General features: G+C 46.2%; 1 protein-coding gene across 4 annotated transcripts in view; it reads left to right on the top strand.

The window, feature by feature from the left end:
• Nucleotides 1-22566, top strand: part of COL20A1 (collagen type XX alpha 1 chain) — a 100956-nt gene that overhangs the window by 30725 nt on the left and 47665 nt on the right. For all 4 annotated transcript variants that reach the window (XM_034787771.1, XM_034787772.1, XM_034787768.1 and 1 more), the window contains 9 exons: nt 419-583; nt 2388-2560; nt 3690-3819; nt 5597-5739; nt 9069-9192; nt 9932-10071; nt 10665-10794; nt 15332-15474; nt 17289-17421. In XM_034787771.1, coding sequence (XP_034643662.1) covers nt 419-583; nt 2388-2560; nt 3690-3819; nt 5597-5739; nt 9069-9192; nt 9932-10071; nt 10665-10794; nt 15332-15474; nt 17289-17421 — 1281 coding nt within the window. The remainder of the gene's footprint in view (nt 1-418; nt 584-2387; nt 2561-3689; nt 3820-5596; nt 5740-9068; nt 9193-9931; nt 10072-10664; nt 10795-15331; nt 15475-17288; nt 17422-22566) is intronic.

Here is a 22566-nt window from a genome sequence, read left to right as displayed (position 1 = left end):
GTTATTCATTCATTCATTGATTTCTACATATGTTCTGATTTGTCTTCTAGTGGAGTATTTTCAGCCTCTGTGGTAGCCAGGCCTGCAGTAACAGGGTAGAGGGGAACTATTAGGAGGATTCGCAAGTGTTGCTCTGGACCACAAAAGACCCGCTGACTCCACTGTGTTTAAACACAATCCAGACATGCTCCTTAAAGGCCAGATTGTGCTTATAGCTACAGGCAAGACTCCAGGGCACTGCAGAGTAGCACCACCCCATGGGGCAGGCTAGGAGGCATTTTTAGCCAAGAGACTGAAGTTGTGCTTGGCTCTTGCACAGGGACATTAAATAGGGGGAAGACCTTTTTCTGGCCCTGAGTCTTGTTCATCTCCTGGGAGTTTTCTTAGCTGACTGGCTCTTTGCTCTCTCTCTTTTTAGGGGTGAAAAATGCAGATGAGGCAGAGCTGAGACAGGTGGCGTCAGAGCCCCTGGAGCTCACCGTGTATAACGTGCTGGATTTCCCCCTGCTCAGCTCGCTGGTCAGCAGGCTCACCCGGGTCTTGTGCACCAGGATCAAAGAAAAGCGCAAGAGTGAAAACTCAGGTGAGTTAAAGCCTGCAGTCTCTGTTCAGTCCTCCCAGCTAGCCTGGCTTCCCCATCTCCCCCTGCAGTCCATGCCAAACGCACCCGCTATGCTCCCCTTCCTCACCCGCCCATTTTATCCCCTCTTCAAATCCTTCCATTTGCTCCCCACCTGCTGTCAGCTTATTGTCACCACCTCCAGAGCTCTGTCTACCTCTACCCTTCCCTGCGTATCCTCTCTTTCAGCTGTCTCCACTGCTCTGCCAGTGCTCCTCGCCTTGCCCACCTGTTTGCCAACCTCTCACACGGTCACCATCTTCCATACGATCCCCTATGCATGGTACAGCCTCCCTTGGTTCGTCTGCAAGGCCCCTACCCTCTCCATGCTGAAGTCCCTCTCGAAGACCCGCTTCTGCCAGGCTGCCTACAATGAGCTGATGTATGTATAAATGTGTGTGGTTCCCCTTCCCCTACCCTCCATCCTTAGATTGTGAGCAGCTTGGGCAGAGACTTTTGGGGGCGGGGAAGGCAGTTGGAAAGTATGTAATGGATGGTCCTGTACATAAATAACAGTAGGTGAATACACCGGTGTAGGGAAGAGGGGGACTTACCTGTCCAATGTATCCACTTCAATGCCCGTAAACAACAAATGCATTCTCAACCTGGATCTCTCCCAAACGTACCCTGTGCAACTGCATCACTGCCTGTTGGGCTCATCAGTGAGATGTCCCAAGCAAAGGATTAATTTGTGAGCACTGTGGGCTTTTGTTGGGTGGGGAGAGAGATTGCAAAATTATTGAGTATAAGCCTTTTGCCACCTGTAGTTCAAGCCATATGCCCTCAAGGGCCAGCAAAATACAAATAAGTGTGGTTTTTCTAGCTAAAGAGATGCTAGAACTAGACTGAAGGACTCCCCCCTCTACACCCCCAACCCAATGTTAGGCTGAGTGCCCAGTACCAATACCATATCCGTGTGTAGGTTTTCCCCCCCCCCCCTTTCAATTTTTAATCTCTGCTTATTTTTTCTGCAGATTTTCCTAAAATAGAATGGGAGAGTTCAACTTTCAAATGCTCCTTTATTCAAGTGGGTTTGGAATTTGGCAAAATAAATGGACTCTTTCCCTTTTAGTCTGTATCTGGTCCGATGTAATTAGACCAGTTTTTCTCAGGCATGCGATAGCCCAGAGAAAATGGGCTGTTTTTTAAAAAACAAACAAACAAACAGACCTTTTCTGGTTCAATTTGACTGTCTTTGGAACTGGCAAAAACAACAAGGAGTCTGGTGGCACCTTAAAGACTAACAGATTAATTTGGGCATAAGCTTTCATGGGTAAAAACCTCACTTCTTCGGATCAGAAAAATAAACTAAAAAGCTTTATGTATTGAAGGCCTCTTATTCCTTTATTGGGGGCAGGCAGGAAGGCGTCTTGAGTGACGCTAGCTAGTATGAGGTTACAAGGGCTTTCAGCCTTCGTGTTCAAGGCACAACACGGTCAGTAGGTATAGTTGTGGCTGGTGCTGGTTTGTTTGATTGCTTCCTCTGCTACACAACCCCTGATATTTGGAACTGGCAAATGCTGTTGAATTGATAGCAGTGACTCAAATTCAAATGTAAAATATATTCTCAGCCTCCAACAAAATACACAGTTTGTTCTCAATGAGATTTTTATATTTCCCCTTGGACCAACTTTTAAATGTTCATGGTAGGCTGGAATGCTTCCTTACTGTTTAGGGAAGAAGGCTGTAACTTGATAAAAAGAAGTAGAAAGTGCATTTGGCATGTTAAGATAATATAAGAAGGTATCACAGTTTTTTGAACTCATAGGCAGTCCTGTGAAAGCTGTCTCAGCCAACACTGGTCCCCATCTGAGTCCCACCAACCTTATGATATCAGAGGTGACCTCCAGAAGCATGCACCTTTCCTGGACTCCTCCGCTGAGACCACCAAAGAAATATAGGATTGTATATTACCCATCCAGTGGAGGAACCCCCAAAGAGGTAGGAGATCCTGTATTTGGATGTGTGTGGCGGCAGGAAACTAGAGCAGACTTGGACTAGACTTGAGTAGACTTTTCAGGGACACAAAGAGCAGTCAGGCACCCGACTCTCATTGGAGTCAATGGGAGTTGCATGCCTAATGTGTGTTGGTTTTTAATCTGATGTGTGTGTCAACCTTTTCAGCACGTTACATGGAAATGGCAAGAACTTTACTTTTGGGTCATGCTTATGCTGATTTTGTCTCTTGTTGTCTTTTCTTTTCTCTTTCCCTTGCCCTATCCTCATCACCTCATTTATAGGCTGTCTAAGCTCTTCAGGGCAGGGACCTTCCCTTCATTCTTATCTGTAAAGTATCTTGCATACTGTTGGAAACATAGAAGTAATAATAAGGTGCCCTGGCTGAAACTTTCAGGGCCTTGCTCTTGGTAGTTCTTCCTCCGTTACAATTGTATAACCCCATTGACTTGAGTGGGGTTGGGAAGCCTTCGGCTCAGTAAATATATGCCTCCACCCATAGGCTTTCATCGGAGCAGACAGCCCCGGTTTGTGATTCCTTGCATGGCTGCCACACTCTTTGGCATGTTCCTACTGTTACTATGATTTGCTGTGGTTGCAAAGTCGACTAGGGAAATAGATTCCGAATCTCTCAGCTGCCATCCCCACTCTTCAGTCTATATTTGCTTAAATTCTCCTTTCCTGGCATGCTGCCATTGCTATCTCAGTAGAGTTTATTTCCCCCCTCTCCCCAGCTACAAGAGGGTTGGTGCAACTAACCTAATTAACAGAGCTGGTTCCTGTCTGCAGCATGGGGCAGTGATGTCACCAGCAGAGATGCTCCCACGTCACACTGAGCATGAACCAGTGACTCATGGTGGATGCTGGGGATCAGAAAAATAAACGAAAAAGCTTTATTGATTGAAGGCCTCTTATTCCTTTATTGGGGGCAGGCAGGAAGGCGTCTAGAGTGACGCTAGCTAGTATGAAGTTACAAGGGCTTTCAGCCTTCGTGTTCAAGGCACAGCACGGTCACTAGGTATAGTTGTGGCTGGTGCTAGTTTGTTTGATTGCTTCCTCTGCTACACAACTCCTGATGCCACAACTTCTTACAGCCTTTCTCTGTGTTTTTCAGGTAGTTTTAGATGGATCTGCCTCCTCCACCCAGCTTGTCAATTTGACCTCGCACACCGAATACCTGGTTTCAGTGTTTCCTATTTATGAAAATGCCGTTGGAGATGGGCTGAGGGGCATCACTTGGACATGTAGGTCATGAGTAGAGAGCACTAGTCTAGCCTTCATTGCATCCCTCTCTGCTTTGTACAGCTTCTCTCTTCCCATGTCCCAAGCATCTTTCACTCCCTTCCTTAGGCCCAGTTCTCTCTGTGCTGATTTCCTCATCGCCTCAGCACTTCCCCACCTCCCGAGTGGTTGCCCCATGTATAGGGTATGTCTAAGGAATCTCTTTAAGCAAGCTATGGATATAGGTGATGCCCTATTTTTTAAAAAAAGTGTGTGTGGGAATCTTGATGCTTCAGGCAAAATCCCCTTTGACTTCAGTAAGTGTTTTTGCATGACTGAGGTAAATCAGGACTTCTGGAGATAACGTTTGACTGTAAACAAAATGAACGTTCTTCAGGGGAGAAAATGAGCTATTTAGTATTCTGGCAGGAAGAAACAATGTTACCCAGATAGACTGGACTCAGCCTCGAGCTTTTTGTTGTGATTGTGGTGTTTTTATAATTAAGCTCTGTACATGTACTCAGCCATTCCTGGATCACATTCTCAGGATTGAATTAGAAGATGCTAATGGAATGACATCCCCTCCCAGGAGTTTTGTGCCTGGAAGCGTGGTACACCTGCTCATATACCCTCCTACACATGCTTCCCTTAAGGATTTTTTTTTTGGCTTGTTCACCCACTGCTGCTGCTCTTTTAAAATGTTGGAGATCCTTGCTGTTCCCTTGTGATGCAATAATTGAAAGAGGGAGATTTTTGTGCTCGGATTTTCCCCATAACATCCCCCGAAGGGTCAAGAAAGAGCCAATGTAAAAATAGATCTTGCAAATGCATTCATGCCGTTAAACACTGAGACTGACTGGGGCTGATTGGTGTGAGCCAGGGGGAAGAACTCTGGGTCGGCTGCTGAAACCTGCAAAGGCAGAGACAAGCCTCACGAGGTAGATGTTTTACAGGTACTGCTATTAGAGAGCAAGCTGTGCCTTTAAATTGCCCTGCTGGGACTATGTCAATTTCTAGAAAGGCTTTTGATCCCGTTGCTTCTGATTTTTCCCCTCTCTTCCAAATGGTAATTAATTTGTATTGTGGAAGTGTCTAGGAGACCAGGACCCCATTGTGCTAGGTAGTGTGTTCACACTCTTACTTGGCCCCAAGATCTTACACGCTAAGTGTCAGGCAAGAGCCAAGAGGTAGATACAGATAGGGGAGCACCAGGAAACAATCAGACAAGATTGGTTGGTATGATAGGTAGTCGTCTCAGCTGCCTAACTGCTGTCAAATTTGTTCAAAGGTTCCCAAGTCTTCGTACCTTCTCTGCACGTTGTTTTTTTTATTGCTAATATTTGCCAAACAATATCTATCTTGAAGGAAAGTTTGGGGTTAAATGACCACGTGACAAGGAATGATTGTGATGGGAGTGATACGTTTTTGATTTTTTTTTTGTCCTAGATCCCTAAGTGGCCCCCTCAAGGATTGAACTCATAACCCTGGGTTTAGCAGGCCAATGCTCAAACCACTGAGCTATCCCTCCCCCCTTGTGGATGTCTTTGTTCCACATGTCAAAGATATTGCCCGCCAACAGGAACAGCCAGTAAGACCTTCTGACCGGATTCTGATGATTCTCTGTTATAGAAGCATCATATACACATCTCCTAAAATAGCTTTAACCGAACTGTTTTGTTCTGATGTACAGTTTCGATAACCTTGAATCTGTGTGTGTGTGCGGGTGACTGGAGGGGTTAAGGATAGAAATGATCCACTGCCTTGTGAATCTTTTTGTTACGTTTTCCTTCATCTGAGTAGCTTTGTCACCACCCCTTTCTCTGAGAGCGTCTGAAGTGAGCCATAACCATCTAAGACTGAGCTGGCAGCCGGCAAGTGGAGCTACTCAGTACCTGGTGCTCTGTTCAGCAGCCCCCAATGGAGCGGAGGATGACACCAAAGAGGTATAGCTAAAGATAGTTATAATTATTCCTTTTGCCGCACTGGATATAGTCAGACATACGGGGCCCAAACTTAAATCCCAGGTCTGCATGAGAATTACTCAACTGACTTTCATTTAAATCTCTTGTAAGTCAAAGTGGATCTGAATCAATGCAGGCTTTGGGAAGGTTCAGATCTGCAAACTTCCTGGCTACCCGCTATTATTATAAAGGTCTGAGTGGAAGCCCTGGGTCTAAACATGGAATTCAAGAAAGTTTGGATCAGGATCCAAACTTTTGTGGAGTGAGCCCATATTTAGACATAACAATCCGTGGCTTTTATACAGCACTTTTCATCAGTAGATCTCAAAGTGGCTTACAAAGGAGATCAGGATTATTATCTCCATTTTACAGATGGGGAAAACTGAGGGAAAAAGACTTGCTCAAGGTCACCTAGCAGGCCAGTGGCAGACTGAGGAGTTGAGCCCAGGTCTCTTAAGTCCCAGTCCAGTGCCCTATCCACTTGCTATATAAAAATGAAACAAATGTAGATTTGGCAGGTTAGTTTTTATTTACTTAAATATGACTCACTCTTATGGCTTTGTATAAACCTTAAATAATATCATACAGTAGAAATGAGGAGAAAAGGAGCTCTCAGCTCATCTAATCCAACACGTATTTTTAATGAGCGATCTCAAACATATACAAAATGATGCGCTTGGAGCCTGATATCTTGTCAAAAAAAATCTATGGCTTCCTTGCTCGGTGTTGAGAAGAAGCGTGGTCTAGTCAGTGGAGCTTGAGGCTGGAAGCCAGGCCTTCCAAGGCTCTGCCACTTATTCTCTGGGTGGCCTTGAGCAAGTTGTGTAACTGCTGTGCCTTGGTTTCCCTACCTAATAAAATGGGGATAGTAACGCTTGCAACTCAGGGTTGCTCTGAAGATTCAGTAGTTCGGGCTTCTACTGCACTTTTGCTCTCAGTATTTCAGTATAGAAATGGTATCTTTAAGATTTGATATTGGGATGATACCAAAGAGGTATCAGGAACAGGGGTACCTTTTTTTATATATATGTTCCTGGGCAGTCCCACAATTATCCCACCTGCCTCGCACAGAAATTAAAGCATTAAAGCTATGGGCCACACACGAAGGAGTTAATTAACTTGGTGTGTCCAGCAAATGCTTCCCACCCCATCAAATTCTAGTCTTTCCATTAAAACCTCCTAGAATGTTTCTCAGATTACGAGGCAGGTATTGAGGTTTGCAATAAGCGGCATTGTAAAACAAGCTGTCCTGCACATGTTAAGTGGGTGCAGTTCTGCTCTGGAAGCAGTAGATGGTGCCAGTCCTGCTGTAATGAACAAGTATAAAAATGGGAAAGCCAAGGAAAAGGTTTGTTTTGTGGGTTTGTTTGGGGTTTTTTTGGTGGGGTTTTTTTCTTCTTCTGAAAACGTAGCTCTTCAAGTCTCTCTCAGGAAATGGGATATCATGTTCTTTGCATAGACGCAAATTCATAACCACTCTGCACATCCCTGCCATCTCTAGTGTAAAGCATTTTACATCACAAATGTAGAATGATGAAACTGTGAGAACTCTCTTCTTTGCCGTCGTTTGTTGAGTCCTGTCTTCAGTCATTCTTCCCCAATGGGACCTTGGGCCTTGGCAGGCTGAGAACTTTGCGTTCTCCCATGGAATCTTAGAGACAGTTCATTTGAACAACTGGATCCTGTGAGAATCCATCTCTTCCCCTAATCTTTGTGCTGTGATGTTTTTCTGTGCTGAATATCTGTGAATGAAAGAGATGGTGATCTGTCTGTTATGATACCTTCTCCATGCTCACAAAGGATCAGATTTTTATTTTTAATTTGTATTTTTTTACTGCAGTGTGTATTGTCCCTGCATGCAATCTGGGCTACTAAGTTCTATTTAGAGCTGACCGAAAAATGTCTATCTATTTATTTTTTTCAATATCCTTTTTGTTTTTTAAAAAATCATTAAAAATTGAAATTTTTGCCTAAAATATCTTAGGTTTTTGTCAAAAAAACCCCAAACCCATTTTCAGTAAACTGCTTTTTTTGGCCTTTGGAGGAAAACCTGAATAGCTTTAATGAAAATGAAAACTAATTTTTATTTTCAATTAAGTATTTCTCAGGAAAAATAATCATTGCTTTCCCCACTGTAGTTCTACCACCCCTAACCTAAGCAAGCTGGATTGGCATTCATTTCTATTTAGCAGAATTGTACACCCAGAAGCAAGGGCAGAGTGTGGTGAATGGGGGGGAGGCGTGATGTATAGTAGGGCTGGGCAGAAAATGGTTTTACCATTCCACAAGTACTTTTGAGATTTCAAAAATGTTTCCCATCCCAAATTGGGACAAAAAGTCAAAATCTAATTTTTGCAACCCGACAGACTGGAAAAAAAAATCCAGTTTGTCTCAACCATAGGGGTTAGAAGGGACCAAAAGGGTCATCTAGTCTACCCCCCTGCCAGGATGCAGGATTTGTTGCGCCTCAACCATCCAAGACTGGCTAGCCAGCCTCTTTTTGAGAACATTTTTTGGAAACCAATCAAAACATCTTGATTTGATTTTGACCCTTTTCTCTTTGTTAATCATTTTTTAAGTATAAATTAAGTTAAATTTGAAATGAGTCACTTTGAACCAAGAAACTGAAGGGTTTTTTTGTTTAAAAAATATCAGAATAGGATATTTCAACTTTTTTTTTTAAGTTGGAAAACTAGTCGAAACCAACCTTTTTTTGCGAACTGTTTTGGTTTTAACAAATTGGTATTTTTTGGGTGGAAAAAATAGTCCGGTGAAAAATTCCCAGCCAGCTGTAGAGTTTGCATACACTGTGCATGATGTCTGTTGAGTTGGGTGGTGGAGAAGCATTGACCACGACACAGCTACGTGGCTGGTGAAGAGTGTTACAAGTACTATTTAATGATCTGTCTTACAGCCGGAGCTGGGTGTATCACTCTGAGCTGGAGAAGACCTACTCACTCCAGCTTTCATTGAGCTAGCATGCTACAAATAGTGTAGCCATGGTAACACGGGCAGAGGAAAGCCGTGGCATGTTAGCCATCTTGAGTACAAATCTGCCCTACCCCTGTGAATATGTACGTAAAGCAGCTAGGTCAAGGACAGCCAGTGCAAATTTGTCTTCTTGAGCTGGGAATCACACCCCCAGCTTGAAGTGTAGACGTACCCAAAGAGACAGCCAAGCTGTGGCCTTAGACTCCTGTCTCTGCAGCCCTACTTTGCTCTTGGTTTGTTAGAGGATGCTACGGGGAGCCAACCATGGCAGAGCCTCACCCCAGAATACCTCTCTGAGCGTCACTCTTTATCCTTGGTAGGTGAAAGTGGAACATCCTGAGGTTCTGCTGGATGGGCTGTCTCCCAGCACTGAGTACTCCGTAGCGGTGTATGCCATGTACGGGGAAGAGGCGAGTGATCCAGCCAGCATCCAGGAAACCACCTGTAAGTTTTACTTCCTTCTCTGCCTCAGCTGACCCTGAGGCAGGAGCATAAGTGGTTTAATGAATGGTGCACAATTGGCAAGAGAGACTTATTAACTGAGATGCTTCGCGTATTTTTCACATAGCTTGTAAACAGGCTCCCTCTTCCCTGGCTAATGCTAAATGTTGGTGGTTCTCTGAAGCTACCTCTAGTTGTATGATAAGCTTTCTCATGAACAACTCCAGTCTGGGATACGGGGCTGTGAAAGTGAGTGGTTCTGTCCAGGCAAACTGTGACTGAATCTCCTTGAAATTCAGAATGGGGAAGTCAGATCTGGATCCAAACTGCTCCCAAACTGTTCAGAACTGAAGTTAGCTATCTGCGTCTATATCTTTATCCACCTGGGTTCTCATACCGCACCCACCGCCATAGCATCTGAGCACCTATCCCAGAAGGTTTGACCCACTGTAGGAATAGGACCAGGGACAAAATTAGGATCAGGATCTAGACTGAAAGCTCCTGAGAGTTTTGAGCTCTTTGGGGAGTAGGTGGGTTGATTTGACCCTTTCTCTACCCATAAACCAGTCATTCTCCCAGGGCATCATATAGACCTGTGTAACAATGAAATCAGAAACTCTTTCATCTCGCAGTGGGAAAAGTCCAGTAGTTAAGAGGCAGGTAGCAGCAGGAGGCAACCGGTGACTTTACAAGTATAGCCTTAAAAATCTTCACCACATCCTTTTGCTAATTATTGTTGCAGTGGCACTGAGCCCTCCTAGACACCTGAGTTTCTCTGAGGTCAGCCATGGGTCTGTCAAGGTCAGCTGGGCTGCGGCTTCGCGTGCTGTGAGAGCTCACCGTGTGACCTACAACTCAAGCAGAGGGAGCAATGCCGGGGAGGCAAGTCCTTGCTTAGGGGACACGGGAATGTGCTAAAACCGGGAGAACGGCGGCAGAGTGCGAATGCGGTGGTCACACCAATGACTCGGCTGCGGAGTTACTCCGGGTGTACATTTGTGTAACCGAGAATGGAACGTAGCCCTGCCGGACTTGATTCGTCAGTTGGTTTATACCTGTCCAAGGGTGTGACCCCTGCATTGCCAGAAGACAGGGTAATAGGGAAACAGCCCTGCCCCAGCCGTAGTGCTATCCTATCTATCCTTTTAGCACAGCGGGAACATACGGGCACGCGCTTCCATGGGCCCTTCTGAATTTCCTCACATGGTCCAAACCCTTCATATGGAGTCACGCATCCTAGGTGTGGCTCTAATAAAACCCTCCCCATCTTTCCTTTTGCATAAGAAGCACCATCACCGTGTGCTGTCGATAACTCTGCTGTCTCCTGACAGAGGCTGCTCACATGCCTGCAGCGTTTTAACAATGATGGTGCCTCGAAACGGGAGGGTTTTGGGGCAACTATCCCGAATTCCAAGTCCCTCTTTGCCCTGGCTCCGTGCTACAATCCTGACCCTGGTGTTTCTGTTTCACTGCAGGTTGAAGTTCCCAGCAGTGCATCATCCATTGTGCTGAGACCTCTGTCCTCTCTCACCCAGTACTTCATTAATGTCAGCTCTGTTTATAATGAAGGCGAATCCTTTCCGCTTACAGGCAATGTTACCACATGTAAGTAGGGCAGAGGCAGAGTATGAGGGTCAATAGGTATTTGGTTCAAGGTCCATTATAAAGTTTGGTGCCTAGCTGCCAGCCAGCCAAAAGTTTAGATCTGGACCCAGACGCCAAAGTTCTGGGATGTTCACCGGTGGTGTTTTCTGGTTCCAACAAATCTTAGACCTCAGAGCAAATCGAGGCTGAAACTTGTTGAGTTCTGCCAGGTTTCTACCTGAAGACTTAAATCCCTCCTCAGAGTCTCTCTCTGCCCATGTCAGGGCAGGTTTTTTCCTCCCAAACTTGGCCAAAATTCAGCCCAATGTGGCCAAAAGTCTCATTGGCACTGAACCTGGTTCTTACTGAGATTCAAAACCCTCATTAAATAGATTGCTTTAATAGGGTCCTTCTAAACAGTCACTCATTTTGCTGGGAAATCTTTACCAGGCTACCGGAATTTCCAAATGCTTGGTAGCCTTGAAATTAACTTTTGTAACCATTGGAAGTTGGACAGTAACCATCTGAATGATACATAGATTTGAGAAAACAACTCCTAACTGTGATCCTCCATTGGGAGCATTTGCCCTCAGTAAAGTCTGTTGGTCAAATCCTGCATTTATTTATAGATGCAATGACTTGGAGACAGAAGGGACCATTCTGGCCAGTTCTTCTGGCCTTCTGCATAGCAGAGGACACAGAATTTCACCCTGTAATTCCTGCTTCGAGCCCACTGGTTTGGATTTGACCTAGACCAGCTCATTTAGAAAGATAGTCTAAGTGAGCGCTGCTTGAATAACAGAAAAGTTAGGGGAGAAAAAATAATTTGGGGTCAAGCAAAAATGTTCTGTTCAACCCAAAACAAAACATTTCATTTTGGGCAGTAGGGATAGCTCAGTGGTTTGAGCATTGGTTTGTTAAACCCAGGGTTGTGAGTTCCATCCTTGAGGGGGCCATTTAGGGAATTGGGGTAAAAACTGGGGATTAGTCCTGCTTTGAGCAGTGGGTTGGACTAGATGACCTCCTGAGGTCCCTTCCAACCCTGATATTCTATGATTTACATTTCAAACTTTTAACATTTTTGATTTTTTTTTTCAAATAAAAATGAAGGAAATTTCTGAACAAAAAGCTGTTTTAACTGAAAAATTGAAACATTTAGAAAATATTGAAACATGTTTCAGCTTTTTCAGAATATTTTTGTGAGGGGTGGGGTTGACATTAACAATCTGGTGAAAGTGAGAGGGATTTGTTAAAGGTTTTTGGTGTCCCCCAATTTGCATCTTTTGTTGAAAAAAGGTTCAGACACACAATTTCATCCAGCTGTATTTTGAAGCCCGTTGAATTCAGTGGAGTTACTCTAGGGTTTATGTGGGTGCAGTTGGGAACAGAATATGTCCCTGTGTCTGAGGCTACGTTTACTGTGGAGCTGGAGGTGTAATTTCTGACTGGGGTAGAAGTACAGGTGCTAGTTTTGATTGAGCCAGCATGTTAAAAATAGATGTGTAGCCACGGGTGGTGGGAATAGCTAGCCACCCATGTGAATACGTAGGGTCCTGGGCAGGATTGTACTCAGGGCAGCTAGCCCGTCCCTCTCCTTGTGCTGCCGTGGGTACGTGTCTATTTTTAGCATTGGTAGGTGAGAGCGAGCACTCGTATGTCTACCCAAGCTGGAAATGACACCTCCAGTGTCGACGTACCTCTCTGTCATCCAGGATGAACTCCTCTGGGATGGCCCCTCAAGGAGAACTGGTTAGAGGCACTGGCTGAAGCTCTTGAAGAAACCTGGAGAACGATGGTGTTTGTGTCTGTCAGTCTCCCCTGAGGATTATGTAATCAGCAGAAACTATTAATTTTCCATTAGCAAAGGCGAGCCAGTACTTGAGGCTGGTTTGTTACGATGGGCAAGCCCTTGGAAGTCTCCTGTTGGCAGTAGCAGAGTCCTCCTCCATTTACGTATGCGTCCAACTCCCGGCCGCTCATTACCCCGCTGGGCCTCGCCAGCACTGCAGGAACTGTGTGCAGCTCTGTGCGGTGGGCAGGCAGTACTCTGCTGTCTCCCGAGCTCTGTTAAGTGTGGTCAGGGCAGTCAGGGGACTGCTAATGGGATGGAGCCTTTGACCTCCAGGTCACTGCAGAGCTTTGTAACAGCTCCAGAAAGATTTGGCACAGGATCCCAGCAGCACTTTTTCCTCCTTCCTCTTCCCTGATGGTGGGAGAGGGTCCAGGGGGCACCCCCAGTTTGTACCATTGAGAGCTGCATTAAGTTCCATAGAGGGCGGCGCCTTATTTGTATAGGAAAACTCTGCAAGTGAAGCAGATAAATACAGTTGTCCCTTTTCTGCTGGGGAAATAATAACACCGGAATTAATAAATAACTCTGTCATTCAAAGGGTGTGTGTCTTCTCCCTCCTTTGGTCCCCACCTCTTCTATCCCAAACAGTTCTTTCTCATGTTATCCCTCTGCCTTTCAATCATTTTCTATCTCCTTTAGTTGATTACTCTTGTCTTTCCCTTTCTCTGACCCTTTTTTCCTCTGTATGCTCTGTTCCCTTTCCCTCCATCCCATTCCCCCCCTCCACCTGGGGGTCTCTCCCTCAGTCACTTTCCTGGTTCCTCCCATATACATTTCATTTTGTCCCTCCCTAAATCATTAACCTGCCTCCTCCAGCACTTTCCACCTGTTTCTGATTCCAGTTCTCACACCATCACTAGCTGCTTTATGCTGGTTTTTTTGCTGTGTATGTGAGAGCCTGGAAGCTTAAAATAAATAAATTAATGGAGATATCCTATCTCTGAGAACTGGAAGGGACCTTGAGAGGTCATTGACTCCAGCCCCCTGCTTTTACTAGCAGGGCCAAGTACTGATTTTGCCCCAGATCCCTAAGTGGCCCCCTCAAGGATTGAGCTCACAACCCTGGGTTTAGCAGACCAATGCGCAAACCACTAGAGCTATCCCTCTCCACCCCACAACTTTTAGCTGGTCTACTACTCCTTCCCTCAAGTGGATGCGACTCCCTGTTTCCCAATCACCAAAGTGGGACAGCAAATTGAAAAAGGCCATTGAAAATATTTGTAAAGGAAAGTTCAAATGCAGAATAAGTCTCACCATTTTAGGGGAAAAACAGACACACAGAAGCCTGCCTTAATTCTTATTATACAGTACCCAATGGATCACAGCTAGATCTGGGTAAATCATTTGCAAGAATTAAGTTATTCAGATAATTCCTCCTGCTTTCCCATTTGTGAATCATCCGCAAACAGACGGTGACATTCTGACATTCCAGCAGTCAGCCCCTCTGCCCCTTTCCTGGGTTCTTGCAGGCTTTGGTAGCCACAGCTTTGGGACTGGGAAGGAATATTTTCCCATATCACAGGTGTGGCTGAGGCTGGTGGGTTTTTTCGCCTTCTTCGCTGTGAAACCTAGGGGTTGGGTTTTGGGCAACTGGAGGGCTGAAATTCTCCCCTTCCCAGAGGGCACAGCTGGGAGCTATGGGAGAGTCGTTTAGTTATTGCAACTTCTGGCAGGGGCCCAGTGCTGGAACTTGCTGATTTAGGCTCCAGATCCCAAGAGCATCATCTTATGAGATGGGGGCATCATGTCTAACCCCCTAGGGACACAGGACACTAGACCAGGGGGACCACCCCACCAATGCACTTTACGGCAGTGCTGGCTGGGAGGTCAAAGTCCTCTCTCGCTTCAACCCCTGAAAGGGGGCGGGATGTGGGTGGAGGCTCGCAGGGAATCACCTAGTGTGATGACTGGCTACCCCCATGGTGGGAGCACCCCAAGAATTGGCAAAGGATCAAGGGGTTGTCAAGTGACTGCACTGAGCTGTCCCTCGACAGGAACCTTGGATGTAATTTGACTAATAAACTTGCAGCCTGGTTAAAACCCTTCCCACATGTCCTCGCTGCCTCTCCTGCAGTGAGCACACCAAACTGAGTGGGTACCTGTGCATTCAGGCTTAAAACGTGCATGTGTTAGAATATTCGCAGAGAGCGAACCCAATGGAGGGGGTGTAAAAGCCATCAGGGCAAAACTCAAACAAACCTTTGCAGGATGTGTGTGTGCGTCCAGCTGTATTATTTATATGCCGAGATGGGTCTGCTGCATTGTATGCTTGTCTATACCGTGCCTCGTCCAAGCTCCCGCTGGGAGTCCTGTGAACTCTTAGAAGCGCTAAAGTTTAAACAAATTCATCCAAAATTATAAAAGTAAGGAAGACCCCCCCGAAAAGACACTCTTGCCTCTCTGGGAGTTTAGTACATGGCATAATACTAACCTCTTTGTCCTTGAAAGCCACTCACGGCATCTTCCCGCTCCCAGCGCCAGCACTGCACATGTCCTCTCGCAAATACAATAATCATCTGTAATTAGTGTTTACAAATATTTTATCCAGGTCCCTCATGATGACCTGTTTTCATTTGGGGTCTGAAGAAGCGAATGGCAGGCTAGTGAGGGACAGCTGCCGGTGGACACTTTTCTCCCTGACCATCTGCTCTGTACCTTGGCTCTGGACAACCAGCTCCTGACACTTGTTTTCTTGGTGTCTTTCAGTAAAGGTTCCACCACCAAGTGACCTGAAGGTGGCTGAGCTCTCAGGAAACAATGTCCAGTTGCAATGGGAAGCAGCCGCTGCCTCTGACGTCCTGGTTTATCAGATTAAATGGAATGCAAGTGGAGAAGAGAGCTCCCAGGAGGTAGGGTACAGTATAGGCCTGGGGAAAATGAGGTGGTGTCCTGGATTTACAGGATCTATGCTATGCCCTGGCCTTTAAGCAGTCCTGTGGGAAGATCTCTTCAGTGTGCCAGTCCTCCAAGGGGTCACACTCTGCTCCAAGGATAGACCATGGGGCCTCAATGCCTCCTAGGCTGCGCCTGGGGCTCCAGCCCTCCTGTTTCTCATTGTGAGCTCTGCCCATTGTGGCAGACTCCTGCTCAGACTTTTACTCCCTTCGGGGTTCAGGGCAGTTCAGCAAGTATCTGCAGTGACTCCATGCACCTTTTCAAAACAGAGAAGCGTTTATTAGTCAGCTGAAATACAGCATCAGGGAAGGGCTTAGGTTAGCATAAATAAGGCAAGGTTAAGACATAGTCCATACTGGGGAAAGCCGGGGCTCCCATGAGTCATGCTGCTGTGGGGACCATCCTCATTTCCTTCCCCTGTCACCTCCGCCCATTGTCCACCTGCTGCAAAGTCATGCAGCGGTCACATGTTCAGCCCGCCGGGAGCTCCCATTAATAAGTGCCAGTAGTTAGCTCTTTGGGGTTCCCATTGTCTCTTTAGGAGCTTCCATTGATATAGGTTGGTTCCAACCAGTCCTTAATGACCCATTCATAGCCTCCCGGAAGCTACGTGATGAATCACCTCATGTCTCCTGCTTTGTCCCGGTGCAGCATTTTAACCTTTCTACGCCCACTGGGTGGTAGGTACAGAGTCATACAGGTAGTTCATAAAAATATTACAGACAGTTCCCACTTCCATCACAGACGGTGTGTTGCCTGTTTAAGGGCTGCTGGGCATGTATATATTACATGCCCTGCCAACAGCTACATGGATACTAACGTGGTCTACAAAGTGTAGTCCTGAGTGAGGAAGTGACTGCAGACATGTGCAAAGTAACTGGAGCTTCTTGAGTGAGCATCGTAAGACTTGGTATTAAAGTAACTATTAACTGTCATCAGCATATCCAGACTGCCTGGGCATCTACAGAACACTAACTAGGGCCAAATTTTGCCCTAGTTCATCTACACTTATGAAAGCTATGAGGGTAGGATTTGGCCCCAAAGTCCTGTGCCAGCATGTAGGTACCGCCTATCTTCTCCACACGCAAAATGATGGGTCAGATCCTCAGCTGGTGTGAATTACCATTGCTCCATTGACTTCAATGAAATTACATCAGTGCGCAGTACCTCAGGACGGGTGTGTGTTTGTGTGTGTGTGAGAGAGAGAATGAGAGATATCCGTAAACAAAACTACTTCCTCTTCTCTCCTCACCACGGGCTTAAACCTCAAGAGATTTTGAGCTCCTATTGTGCAATGTTCATTTAAAGTAAAAATAGGGGCTGGAGGGGGGATGGGGTAGAGTTTTTGAAGACCTCTAATTCCTCAGGCATGGCCACACAACTTTTCACAAAGCATCCTGCAGGTTCCAGAAGCAGCATCGCAAAGCTGGTAACTGGAGTCAGGAGATAGTTGGGAGAGCTTCTACTTAACCCCCCCTTCTGTTTACTGGTCAACAACTTAACTGTAGTTGGGCTTTTGCAAGGACATCAGAAACATAGGTCCTGATGATAGTCCATCATTTCTTTATAACTCTGCAAATACTGGGTGTCCTTATGCGAAGAGCAGATAATTCTATCTGAGGTGATCAGTCCTTTTGTAAGAAAAGACATGGTAGAGAACAGTGCCTCTTGTTATGAAAGCATTTGATACTTTAAGATGCCATACTCAACCAGGTAGTTGCAGCTGCCTGGGAACTCTACTTACATTAATTTCTCCTCCATGCTACAGCTGTCTGTTGCTGGGAACCTGGCTGTTGCCAGCTTACCAGGATTGAAAAAGAACACAGAATACCAGATATCGATCTGGGCATATTACAAGGATGGAGCTCGAAGTGACACTGTCTCTATTCTGCACAGAACCAGTAAGTGACCAACGTGAAATCTCTAGGCCTTCAGGGAAGGGAAGTCTCTGAACTAGTCACAGACCAATAACTCAGCTTTGAACAACAGGATGATCCAGGTCTAAATGTCTAAAAGTGACTTGGGAGGCAAGGTGTGTGAGGTATTATCTTTTATTGGACCAACTAAGTGATTGGTGATTTTGGGGGACCAACCCGAGAGACCTTATAGGGTCTTGAGCACCTCCCCTCTGAAAGCCAGTCCTCTATGAAGATGTTTCAGGTGGATTAGCCAGAAATGGAGGCAGCCAATATCACTAATTGCCCTGGGGAATTTAGGTCCTAGTGAATGTATCTTTGTATAGATATTTTTAGAGGGGACAAGGCAGGGTGCATGTGAAGACTTATAATATCAGTTACAGGTATGTGCTTCCCTTCCCCCCATAAAGCTGTGAGATGGCACCTTGGTCCTGCCCTGGAGTGATTTTTGCTTTGGTACTCTAGGGGTGAAACCCTGGCTCCATTAAAGTCAATAACAAAACACCCTTTGCTGTCAATGGAGGCAGGATTGTCCCCTAGAACTTCTTTTGGTGACTGCTAGCCTCTGCATCTCTGATGCCTCTTGGTGAATTGATGGAAGGCTAAAATGATCCACTTTTAGGAAGTATTTTGAGCAGTGAAGAAATGTATTATAACAACATGTAAAATGGCCTTCTTATTAGACACAGCTGTAGATGAACCCACTGAGTGACTGTTCCTTGGTGATCAGGGCTCTANCCAACCCACCTCTACAGGAACACCTCCTGGGAGGGGAAGTCAGGCCCCTGTCAGGACAGGAGGCTAAAACTGTTCTAAAACAAGCCCTAGGGACAACAGAGACTGTGGGAGTTCTCTCACCAACCTCCTTGCTGGCTTATGATGAAAAGGGCTCAGTAGACTGTAACCCTGGCCCTAGAGAGTGAAGGGTTACATGGAGGGTCACAGAGAGCCACTGAGGCTAGCATATACCGCCTAGAAGCGCAGGACCCGCGGGGACAAGGTCAGAGCTCTGCCACAGAGGATATAGGATATATTGGAGTGGATTGCACGGATTTTCTGTAGGCTGTTCAATTCACTGTCTAGATGTTGCCTGATGAACGTTACTTGTTTATAACATACTGTCTATTAAGGAAGGCGAGGAATCATTTGGGGTCCTAATTGCTGAGTCATTCTTCATTGGGGGCACTTCCAAGAATGAGAGTGAGCCTTGCAGTCGGACTCTGCTCTAAGGGAAAGTCTGAATCCTGCTTGGTGCCAACAGAATGAAGTTAAAAAGTGGCCTTCCCAAAGGTCCTCTTAATGAATACCCCCTGTCTAATGGCTTTGTGGCCAGGGAATGGAACACGAGTCATTTAATATCTGTGAGCTGCTCCTTCTCCTCTTAGTTCCCAACAGTCTTTGCAGAATAAACTCGTTCTGTCTGGTTTTGTGTTTTCTGAGTTGGTGAAGCTCAGAGTAAATGGCTGTCTTGGAATCCAAAGCCCGGCTTTTATTAATAATGAATACTAATAATGTATGCTTGCGTAAAGCTACCGCAGGCGAGCCTCCAAGTGCTGTGCAGCACAAAGGTGAATGGATGCAACAGACTCACTGTGCATCAGACTATTGTACAGGACAGAGGGATAACTGCAGCTGTTTAGAGGCGTCAGTAACCAAACAGGTAGGTTTCAAGATGTGAATTCCACAATGTCAAACCTGAGCGGTGAGCTCCGACCAGATCCACAACACACAACCCCCTGCAAATCTTGTTTGTGTTGTGCTTGGCATACTCAGAAGACAGGCCAAGGACAGAACTGACCCTACGGTGTATATTTCCCATTCTTTGCTAGTGCTGGAATAAGTCTGAGAGACGTTGGTGGGACAATGAAGGGGGTGTAGGTTGCACTCCTGCTGCCCATTACATATCTTTCCAATGAGTGAATAGGGGATTTTGTGTGTCACGGATATCAATCTTTCACCGCCACTTAATTCGTGCAAAGAGCCAGATGCTCAACAAATTAGGTCAGCAGTTACACAGCCAGAGCGCATGCTTAATTTACAAGTGCAATTACCCAGTGTGACAAAGTTCCTCCTCTATCTTGGTGGGTCCTGCGCTTATTGGCGGATTTTCTTGCCTCAGAGATTCACCATGTGGGTTGGGGAGCAGCCCAGAGACCTTCCCCTTTGGAAGAACCCACAGTCCAGGTCAATTGGGAGGTTTGGGGGGAACCCGGGCCTGCCCTCTACTCTGGGTTCCAGCCCAGGGCCCTGTGGACTGCAGCTGTCTATAGTGCCTCCTGTAACAGCTACATGACAGCTACAGCTCCCTGGGCTACTTCCCCATGGCCTCCTCCAAACACCTTCCTTAGTCTCACCACAAGACCTTCCTCCTGGTGTCTGATAACGCTTGTGCTCCTCAGTCCTCCAGCAGCACTCACTCTCAGCTCCTTGCGCCTCTTGCTCCCAGCTCCTCACACTCACACCACAAACTGAAGTGAGCTCCTTTTTAAAGCCCAGGTGCCCTGATTAGCCTGCCTTTTTGATTCTAGCAGTTTCTTCTTAATTGGCTCCAGGTGTCCTAATTAGCCTGCCTGCCTTAACTGATTGTAGCAGGTTCCTGATTAGTCTAGTGCAGCCCCTGCTCTGGTTACTCAGGGAACAGAAAACTACTCATCCAGTGACCAGTATATTTGCCCTCTACCAGACTCCTGTACCCCACTGGTCTGGGTCTGTCACACCAGTTTGCGCATGCAATCCAAATAAGTGTGTATGTAAACTGAGATTGGATTTTGCGTGCACAACTGGATGCCTAACATGTTTGAAAATCTGTCTCTCAATTTAAAGGAGAAAATGCCAGTGAGGAAAAGTGAAGTAAGAGGAGGAGGTGGTTTCAAAGAGAGAGTGCAACTCCCGGGGGGCCCCGAAAAGGCTTGTGGTCCCAATAGCTTGAAAAAGGCTAAGATGGCCGGTGTCCTGGTAGAGGGGGAGGGACTGGCAAGGTTATGGGAAAGACTCGCACTCTCTTTTGTGGCCAAGTTCAAATGAGCATCCTTGAAGAAATCATTCAGCTTAATTGTATGATCAGGGCTGGGTCCAGGCATCAGCTTAACAAGCAGGTGCTTGGGGCGGCTCAGGGAGAGGGGCGGCACCTGCGGCAATTCGGGGGCGGCAGGTCCCTCACTCCCTCTAGGAGCGAAGGACCTGCCGCTGAACTGCCGCCGCCGATCGCGGCTTTTTTTTTTTTTTTTTTTTTGCTTGGGGCGGCAGAAATGCTGGAGCCGGCCCTGTGTATGATTCCTCCTCAGTCCCCACTCTGACGTGCTTCTTCAAACCAACGTTTGCGGGATGAAATACCAATGATGTGTCAAAAATCTTCCAAGCCCTCCTCCGAGTGGAAGGCTTATGTTGCATCGTAGCCAGCAGGTGCACGCGTGCTGTGATAAGAGAGAGCCTGGGTGCAGAGCGGGGTGTATATGTGGGATGAAAAGTGACTCAGGCTCTTTTTGTTGTTTTTTTCTCATCCCTCCATATAGGAAGAGGCTAAACCAGTAAGTTCTTTTTTTAAAAAAAAAATGGTGTGCAGCATCTTGCAAGAAATACAGCAACCTCAGGGCAGCCACTGAAGTGAGTCTCTTGCCCTAGAAGCCCGAGGCTATGTAGGAAGCGTGAGGAACACAAGTGCCTCTCTTTCTCTGTTCTCCCCAGGAGAATATGGCCCCCTTGAAGGTTAAGAGAAAAATGACTGCCTTTGTGTATTGGCTTTGCAATGTGGAACTAAATACCCCTCTTGGTGCTGAGGTGAGCACAGCGAGTTCATTTTAATCAGGACTATTTCCCTGCTCAATCCACATACAAAACTCTGTGCAGGTAGATTGTACTCAATGGACGTTGCAGGACATTTCTCTCTTGCAGACAACAGGCCCTGTCACAAAAATCCATCGCTCGGCAGGGCAGTGTGTGCTGCCTTACAAAGGGACGGTTTAGAAACAACATAGGTGTTGTAACCACCTGTTCTCTCTCGTGTTACACTTAGATTTTAGGGTCTTTGCAGCAGGGACTGTGTTTTCATTATCATTATCTAGCTCAATGGGCCCTGATCCTTGATTGGGACCTCTAGGTGCTACCATAATGCAAGTAATTATTATTAATAGCAACACAAAAGCACATATACACAACCCTTTGTGCACAGTAATGGGATGTCATGTAACATTGCATATCTTTTTGGGACCTATCGGAGTCTTTAATATCTGTGCCATAGACCTAATGATCTTCCTGTTTGCTCCCTTTCAAGGATTTGTAAGGCAGCTGCCATCCTTCTGCCTGAGAAGGATGGGATGGGACTCCCTTTAAAACCCACCAAGACTGTTCTTTCAAAAGCTTGGATGAGTGAAGTGAGGCATCCCGCCCCCTTTCCCTGGAGCGAAGTACTACTCCTCCACCTGAGGTTGCCACCAATCTGCTTGTCCTGAAGGACAAAATGATCAGAGTCGGGCCCCCCACATTTCAATGCTTGTGTTTGAAACCACAGCAATGTGCGGTAATGCTGGGTGAGCATGAGATGATACTTCATCAGCACATTGGGACCTGGTATTATTGTCCAGCATGGTGTTTCAAAGCCCCAACCTCTTAGGAATAGGGTGTGATGTGACATTTAAAGGAATGCCTGGGAACAAACATAGCACTCCAACTGTACAGCGAGCTTGGTTTGCCCAGTCCTAGGATTTTCCTACTCCTGACCTGGGAGTAGAACAGGCGTTGGTCTGTCACCCTCTGGAGCTAACATCCACAGTGGCAAAGTCATGAATAGATAGGTCCTTAAACTTGGGCAAGCTGATGCTTAGTTTAGTAAATAAGTTTAATGAAATTAATGGCGAAGAGTGGAAATGCTGGGAAGAATCCAGAATACTGAGCAATGAGGGCAAGAGAAACTCAGCTGCATCGTGTGTGCAATAACGATGGACAAGGCTCCGAAGGGACATTTGAAATGGGCAGCAGTGCAGCTTAGCAGAGAGGTCTGGAACTTCACTCTGATTTGAGGACATGTACATTATACCAATTAGACCGAGGAGTCCGACGGCTGAAAACCCTCCTGTGAAGGAAGTGTGGAAAAGGTTTAAGGGGCAGCACGTGAGGCTGGCACAGATGGCACTC

The sequence above is a fragment of the Trachemys scripta genome, chromosome 12 (genome assembly GCF_013100865.1).
Source record: "Trachemys scripta elegans isolate TJP31775 chromosome 12, CAS_Tse_1.0, whole genome shotgun sequence".
NCBI lineage: Eukaryota > Metazoa > Chordata > Testudines > Emydidae > Trachemys > Trachemys scripta.
Note: the sequence above shows the minus strand (reverse complement) of the source record. Positions and strands in the feature narration are given on the sequence as shown.